This window comes from Myotis davidii, unplaced genomic scaffold (genome assembly GCF_000327345.1).
Source record: "Myotis davidii unplaced genomic scaffold, ASM32734v1 scaffold855, whole genome shotgun sequence".
NCBI lineage: Eukaryota > Metazoa > Chordata > Mammalia > Chiroptera > Vespertilionidae > Myotis > Myotis davidii.
In genome coordinates, this window is record NW_006286978.1 from 858,434 (window position 1) to 865,555 (window position 7,122).

Consider the following 7,122-nt stretch of genomic DNA (forward strand, 5'->3'; position numbering starts at 1 on the left):
TGCCTCTGGAGTGTGTCCCTTATGGATGTGAGGAGTTGAAATCTGGTATCTGACCACTGGGTACACTGGCTCCTGGATCTCCAAGGAGGCTCAAATTCAACCACTGTGTGAGTCTGCCCAGCAGGCGCTACAGCGAGATCTGCAGATTTATCCTCTTTGTTTGGGGTTTGGAAGTTTTGGAGCTCTCTGACCCAGCTGCAGTTTGTTAGGTTAGGCTGTGAAAGGACAGGCCATTCATATGCAAAAGCCACTGCACATAGCTTGGGTGGGGTTGTAAATTGGGTGGAGCAGGGTCTCAGGGAATCACCAGGGCAGAGCAAACCGCGATGGCTGCCAGTCAGCCATCTCCGGGTCTCCAGTCTCCGCATCTGTGTCTCTGTGTCCTGTGCCCCCACAGTAACAATGATGCCTGTGAGCAGCTCTGCAAGAAAGCTGGCCTCACTTTCTGACCCAATGCCAGACAGTCCAGTTTCTCCCTGTAGGAGTCTGTGTTGCCAGAGTCTCGCCGGAAACTGGAGTTCAGAGCAGTCAAGAGCTTGTATCTCCCTTCCAATTGAAAAAAACAGCACACCCAGTTGCCAGCCCGTTTCGCACGCCTCTGTACCTCTGCTCTTGGTACCTCCGCACTTCCTACCCAATCTCAATGTGCTTTTTTCTTTTCTTCTAGTTGTAGAACTTCCACTCAGCCAGCTTTCCTGTGGTTCTGGATGATAGCTGTTTTGTCTTTTAGTTGTAGTTTTGGTATGGTTGTTGGGGGCAGCATGTACAAGTGTATGTCTTATGCTGCCATCTTGGTTCTCTCTCTATAAGCTATTTTTTCATTTAGTTCAAAGTGTTTTTTAATTTCTCTTGCAACTTCTTCTTTAACCCATGTGTTATTTAGAATTGTGTTGTATAATCTTAAAGTATTTTGGGGTTTTCCAGCTATCATTCTCTTATTGATTTCTAATTTGATAATTATCTTAGAACAGACTTTGTATGATTTCTATTTTTAAAAAATTTGTTAAGGCATGCCTGGCTGGTGTGGCTTGGTTGTTGAGCATTGACCTCTGAACCAGGAGGTCATGGTTCAATTCTCAGTCAGGGCATATGCCTGGGTTGTGGGCTCAATCCTGTGTGGGGCATGCAGGAGGCAGCTGATTCATGATTCTCTCTCAATATTGATGTTTCTATCTTTCCCTCTCCCTCTCCCTTCCTCTCTGAAATCAATAAACATATATTTTAAAAATTGTTAAGGTATATTTCATGGTCCAGAATGTCATTTAGCTTAGTGAATGTTTCATGTGAGCTTGAGAAGACTATGTATTCTGATGCTGTTGTTGGATGAAGTAGCTATCAATTAGATCCAGTTGATTGATGATTCTGTTTAGCTTAACTGTATCTTTACTTATTTTCTGCTGCTGGATCTGTCCATATCCAGTAGAGGGATGTTGAAGTCTCCAACTATAACATTGGGTTCATCTGTTTCTCCTTGCCATTCTCTCTGATTATGCTAATGTATTTTTATGTTCTGTTGTTAGGCACATATATGTTAAGGATTGTTATGACTTCTTAAAGAATTGACATCTTTTTAATTATGCAATGCTCATCTTCATCCCTGATCATAGTTGAATACTGTATTTTTACCTACTCTGACAGTTTCAGTCTTTTAACTGTTATATTTAGACCATTGATGTTTACAGTGATATCTGATGTGGTGGAGTCCATACTATCTGCCATATTGTTTACCTTTTCCTATTCGTTGTTCATGTTTTTTTTTTTGATGTTATCTTCTCCCTTTTTCTGCCTTCTCTGGTTTTAATTGAGCATTTAAAAATAATTTTACTGATTTCAGGGAGGAAGGGAGAGGGAGAGAGAGACAGAAACATCAATGATGAGAGAGAATCATCGATCAGCTGCTCCTGCATGCCCCCCTACTGGGGATCAATCCCACAACCTGGGCATGCGCCTTTAACCAGAATCAAACCTGGATCTCTACAGTCTGCAGGCTGACACTCTATCCACTGAGCAAACCAGCTAGAGCTAATTGAGCATTTTGCATAATTCTATTTTTTCTGCTCTTTTAGCATATTAATTATATTTCTTTTTGTAAAACTTTTTTTAGTGGTTGTCCTAGTGTTTGCAGTATGCATTTACAACTAATCCAAGTCTTCTTTCAAATAACACAGTATTACTTCATGGATAATGCAAGTACCATATAACATAGTATTCTCACTTCCTTTCTCCTGTCCTTTGTAATATCACTCTTTCATTTTACTTATCTATAAGGTATCATCACCGAATGCATTACTATTATTGTTTTGAACAAACTGTTATCTGTTAGATCAATTAAAAATAGGAAAAATCATTAAATGTTAACTAGAGTTATGGTGATTATTTTACAACATATACAAATATCAAATCATTGCACTGTAGACCTCAAACTAACATAATTTCATATGTCAACTATACCTCAATTTAAGAAAGCAGGTGAGAAAAAAAGAATAAACAACATAGTTTACCTTCATATATTCCTTCTCTAGCACACTTTCTTTATGTAGATCTGAGTTTCTGACCTGTATAATTTTATTTTTCTTTTGAAGAATTTCTTTTAACATTTTCCATCAGACAAGTATACTGCCAGCAAATTCCCTTAATTTTTGTTTTTATGAGAAAATTCTTTATTTCTCATTCTGCTTTGAGGGATTGTTTCTCAGGACTCAGAATTTTTGATTGGTGGTTATTTTTAACCCTTCATATATTTTATTCTTCACTCTTCTAGATTGCATTGTTTCTGAAGAGAAATTTGATGTAATTCTTATCCTTGCTCCTCTATAGGCAAGGCATTATTTTCTTTTGGCTACTTTCAATATTTTTTTCTTTGATTTTGTACAGTTTGGATATGATGTGCCTAGTTGTAGATTTTAAAAAATATATTTAACCTTCTAAGTGTTCTCTGAGCTTTCTGGACCTGTAGCTTGGTATCTATTATTAATTTTAGAAGCTTCTGGGTCATTAGTGCTTTAAATACAGTTATGTGCCACATAACAACATTTTCATCAATGACAGACCACAGATGATGATGGTTCCATAAGATGATAATAGTGCTGAATATCCTGTAAGAATTGGAGGATGTGTGGCTCAGAAGGAATTTTTTTTTCTGTGGTGTGAGCAATATCTGTGGCACTTGGCAATATATCCTTTTCTCATTTACAGCACCTCAATTTTGAGTACATAGATTATATTCCAATCAGTCAGTCACTGACCTGTTTCATTACAGAGAAGCCTACCCTATTCAGAAGTGCTATATATAGCCCTTCCAATCTAACATAATGCTCTTTAGAGTACATTGTTGTTAATTCTACATGTACAGAGGTCCACAAGATCTATTTTAACAACTATTAAGGGCCATTGCCACTTAAGTAAAAACTTTCTTTGTTAGGGTGGAGCCAGCCTGTCCCTGGACTCTTTTAATATTTTCAGGTTGTAATGCTGTAAAATATAGAATTTATTCTATCAGGTAAATGCCAGAGAGAGCCCTTTGTAACAGATAGAGTCAATAGAACAAAAACCAAATTTTCAGAGTAAAAATATTGAGTCCTCAGTTCTACATCCTTCATGTTAAATACCCTCATTTTTCATGAATATTGCAAAGTTCCTTATTCTGACCCCCTGCTCCAACACGCAATAGTCCAAAACCATAATGCTATGGCAATCTGCTATGTTCCTTTACTTCTCCATCTTGATTTCACGTTCCTACTGACCCTTAGGCCACCTTTCACTCCCTCCTGACAGTCACTATTATGGTGATCTATACTTTACCCAATCAGTTTCTCCTTGATATTCCCAATCAATCCAGCCCACATCTCTGTTCATGGAGCAACACTGACAGCTTCAGTGTCCTATTTCTGACCCTGTAGTGTCCAGTAATGTCCTAGGCCTTCACATTGACTCAACACTCACTCACTGACTCACCCAGAGCAACTTCCAGTCCTGCAAGTTGCCTCCTGCACATGCCCCAGCCCAGGCCAGAGATCAAACCTGCAATCCAGATATGTGCCCATGACCCTTTGTTGTGCAATTCGACACTCTAACCACTGTGCATACCAGCCAGAACTCTATGTTCTTTTCTGGGGATTTCTCTTGTTCTTTCATTTGGGGCATATTTATTTGTCTCCCCATTTTGTCTGCCTTTTTCTGTTTGACTGTATATTAGCTAGATCTGTTATGGCTTGCAGGCTTGTCATGAGGGCTTTCTGATGTTGGTGCCTTGTGGGTCTCGTGGCACAAGGCACCTACATCAGAAAGGCACCTAAATCACCTGAGCTAGGTGCTCCAGAAATGTTTCTTGTGTGGTTAATGTGCCCCCTATTGTTGTAGTTGAGTCTTGAGTAGGGTTGGTCCATTCATGGGTGGAGTTAATCTTCAGACTAGTTGAATATAATGGTAGACATAGTTCACTGTATATGAGTTGCTGTTCAAAGACTGCCTCTCAAGGCAGAGTTGTTCCCAGCAGGTTCTTGTGCCTGCTGGAGTCCCCCTTCAGCTGTGTCATTAGTGTGGCCAGTTGGGTTGAGCTCTGGTGAGGTTTGAAGCCCACCATTAGTTGTGTTGGTTCTGGGCCCACTTAGATGGGGCTTTGGTGCAGGTCAGTGTCAGAAGATGTGTGTAACTGGCCTTGGGCTACCTGTCTGGACCACTGTGCTCTTCACTGATTGTGACTGTCTGCTGGGCCTGGATGTGTGTGGGAAGAGCCAAGCTGTGTACAAGGGTCAGCTTTCAGTAGCTCTGAGCTGAGCACAGATCAATAAAAGGTCCAAGGCTCTCTGAGGTTGGTATCTACCTGTTGGCTGCTCCACCACCTCCTGAAGTTGCCTGGACTTCCTCCAGAGCCTTTTGAAGAAAGACTGTAGAGTGGGCCCAAGGTGGCATGCCCACTGTCCCTTTCACTCAACATAAGCCCAGTTGGGTGGGGTGACTGGGTCAGGAGGATGGTGCTAGTGGGTCCCCTTCTTAGGGGCAGCATACCATAATCTTATGTTAGCCTGGCTGCCATGGCTCAGTGGTTGAGCAATTAATAGGGAGATGTGGCCCCTATTCCAGAACCATAGGCGAGAATGGTTGTAGGTGAGAATGGCAACAGGTGTCTGACCAACGGGTTCAGTAACCTTGGTACTTGGGTTTTGGCTAAGAAATAATTTAAATTCCAGGCCCAAACTGTAATTTATTAGATAAATTAGAGATAGAAAAAGTAATTCCTAGAATAAATGGGCTGAGCAAACAAATTCTAGAGGTAAAGGAAGGGCCCTTGGAGCTTGAGAGTGAGGAATCTAATGGTAATGTGCCTGGGAGGGGGAGGGGGAAAAGGGAAAGGAAATAGAGAGGGAAGGGAAAGGCAGGAGCATGCTCCTGGGAGGGAGAGTGCATTGGGTCTTCTATCCTAAGGGTTTTAAGGGCAGCGGTATTAAGGAAGTCCCAGGGAAATATCTTAATAGAATATTCAGAAGTTTTTCAAGTGTGTCCATTCAGGGTTGTGGTCTCCACTGATTGATTGGCCCGCACCAGGGCAGGGGGTCATTATTATTCCATGCAGCTGGTCCTGATGCCAGCCCTGGCTGGTTTTGTTGTATATCTGGGCCTGGAGCTGAAATACAACTGAGGCCTAGATGCTATCTCTAGGGAGGAAAGATCAGGGGGTCCAAACCTCAGGACCAGCGATATACTAGAGGAGGAAAAGTCACCCTGAGGGTGAGGTCCCACCCTGCAATTGATTGTCCAATGCTAGGCACCTGGGGCTTTCTCTTGCTCTGCTCATGTCTGCCTAACTGCCTACAGCAATACCACTCATTCTCTGCTAGATTCTCCAACTCTACCTCCCCAGGAGGAGTGCACCACTGGTTCAGGTTGGGTGCAGCCAGCTTTTCCCAACTTCAGAAGCAAGATCAGCAGGATGGTGCCACTGAGATTTGGGAAAACAGATCACGATAATCTTATGTTAGCCCGGCTGCCATGGCTCAGTGGTTGAGCATCAACCTATGAACCAGGAAGTCACGATTCAATTCCCAGTCAGGGCACGTGCCTGGGTTGTGGGCTCGATTCCCAGTGTGGGGTATGTGGAAGGCAGCTGATCAATGATTCTCTCTCATCATTGATGCTTCTCTCTCTATCCCTCTCCCTTCCTCTCTGAAATCCATAAAAATATATTTTAAAAAAGATAATCTTATGTTGGGGGAGGTACCAGCCAAGCCCATGGAAGGGGAGAGAGAGCTTAACACCTGCCCTTCTCTGTGTGGCCGCACCCACTGGAGCCTGGACCAGATCCTCTGAGGGTGACATTCTCCTCTCTGAAGTTTCCAGCTCTTTGCGGCCCTTCCTTCCCTTGAAGAACTGAGCTCAGTAGGATGGGGCCACCAGGACTTGGGAAGAGAGATCAAGACAGTCTTCCATTGGATGTGGTGCTGTCTGAGGCTGCAGGTGGTGGGGAAGACTGGCCCCTGTTCCAAAGCCTCACGATTCACTGTCTGTCTGTATTTCTCTGTTTCTCCAGAGAAAGAGCACACCAAACGTCCCTGTTGGGTGCAGCCAACAGTCCTTTCTGCTGGACTCAAGCTTGGCAGGCTGGTGTCGCCAGTATTTGGAGGACCCGGTTAGTGCACTCCCTAGGCTGCTGGTGAAAATAGTTATAAATTTTGATGTCGTCTTTGTTATGCCTGACAGACCCTTGTCCTTGAACCTCATGACACTTCTCTAGCCATCTCATTTGTCAGTCCCTTGAAAACTTTTATAACAGGGTGTGAACATATTTGAGAAATCTCTGAGATAAAACTAAAGAAAAGCTGATCTGCTAAGAGAAGATAACATATTATTGTTTTAGTTTGTCTGAATTTTGAAGCCCTTTTTAAACAAATTATCTACTAATGTCTTTTGCCTTTTTATCTGTTGGGATCCAATTTTAATGATCTGAACTATTTCTTTATATATTAAGGCTATTAATCCTTTGGCAAAACACTTACATGAAATATTTGTCATTTGCTTCACTTTGACAGCTGTCAACATGGTCTCTTCTAACTGGTTCATCCTCTTCATTCTTCTCACCAATCATGGGTAATGCCCAAGTATAGTTTCTCAGTTCTGTGTTCTTTC

At 42.3% G+C, this 7,122-nt stretch overlaps 1 protein-coding gene across 2 annotated transcripts in view; it reads left to right on the forward strand.

The window, feature by feature from the left end:
• Window positions 1–7,122, forward strand: part of CLCN5 (chloride voltage-gated channel 5) — a 157,961-nt gene that overhangs the window by 87,147 nt on the left and 63,692 nt on the right. The window contains exon 4 of one of the 2 annotated variants that reach the window (XM_006758900.2): window positions 6,527–6,625. The exons of the other annotated variant lie outside the window; for it this stretch is intronic. Within the exon in view, the coding sequence (XP_006758963.1) occupies window positions 6,527–6,625 (99 nt within the window). The remainder of the gene's footprint in view (window positions 1–6,526; window positions 6,626–7,122) is intronic. 2 annotated transcript variants of the gene reach the window in all.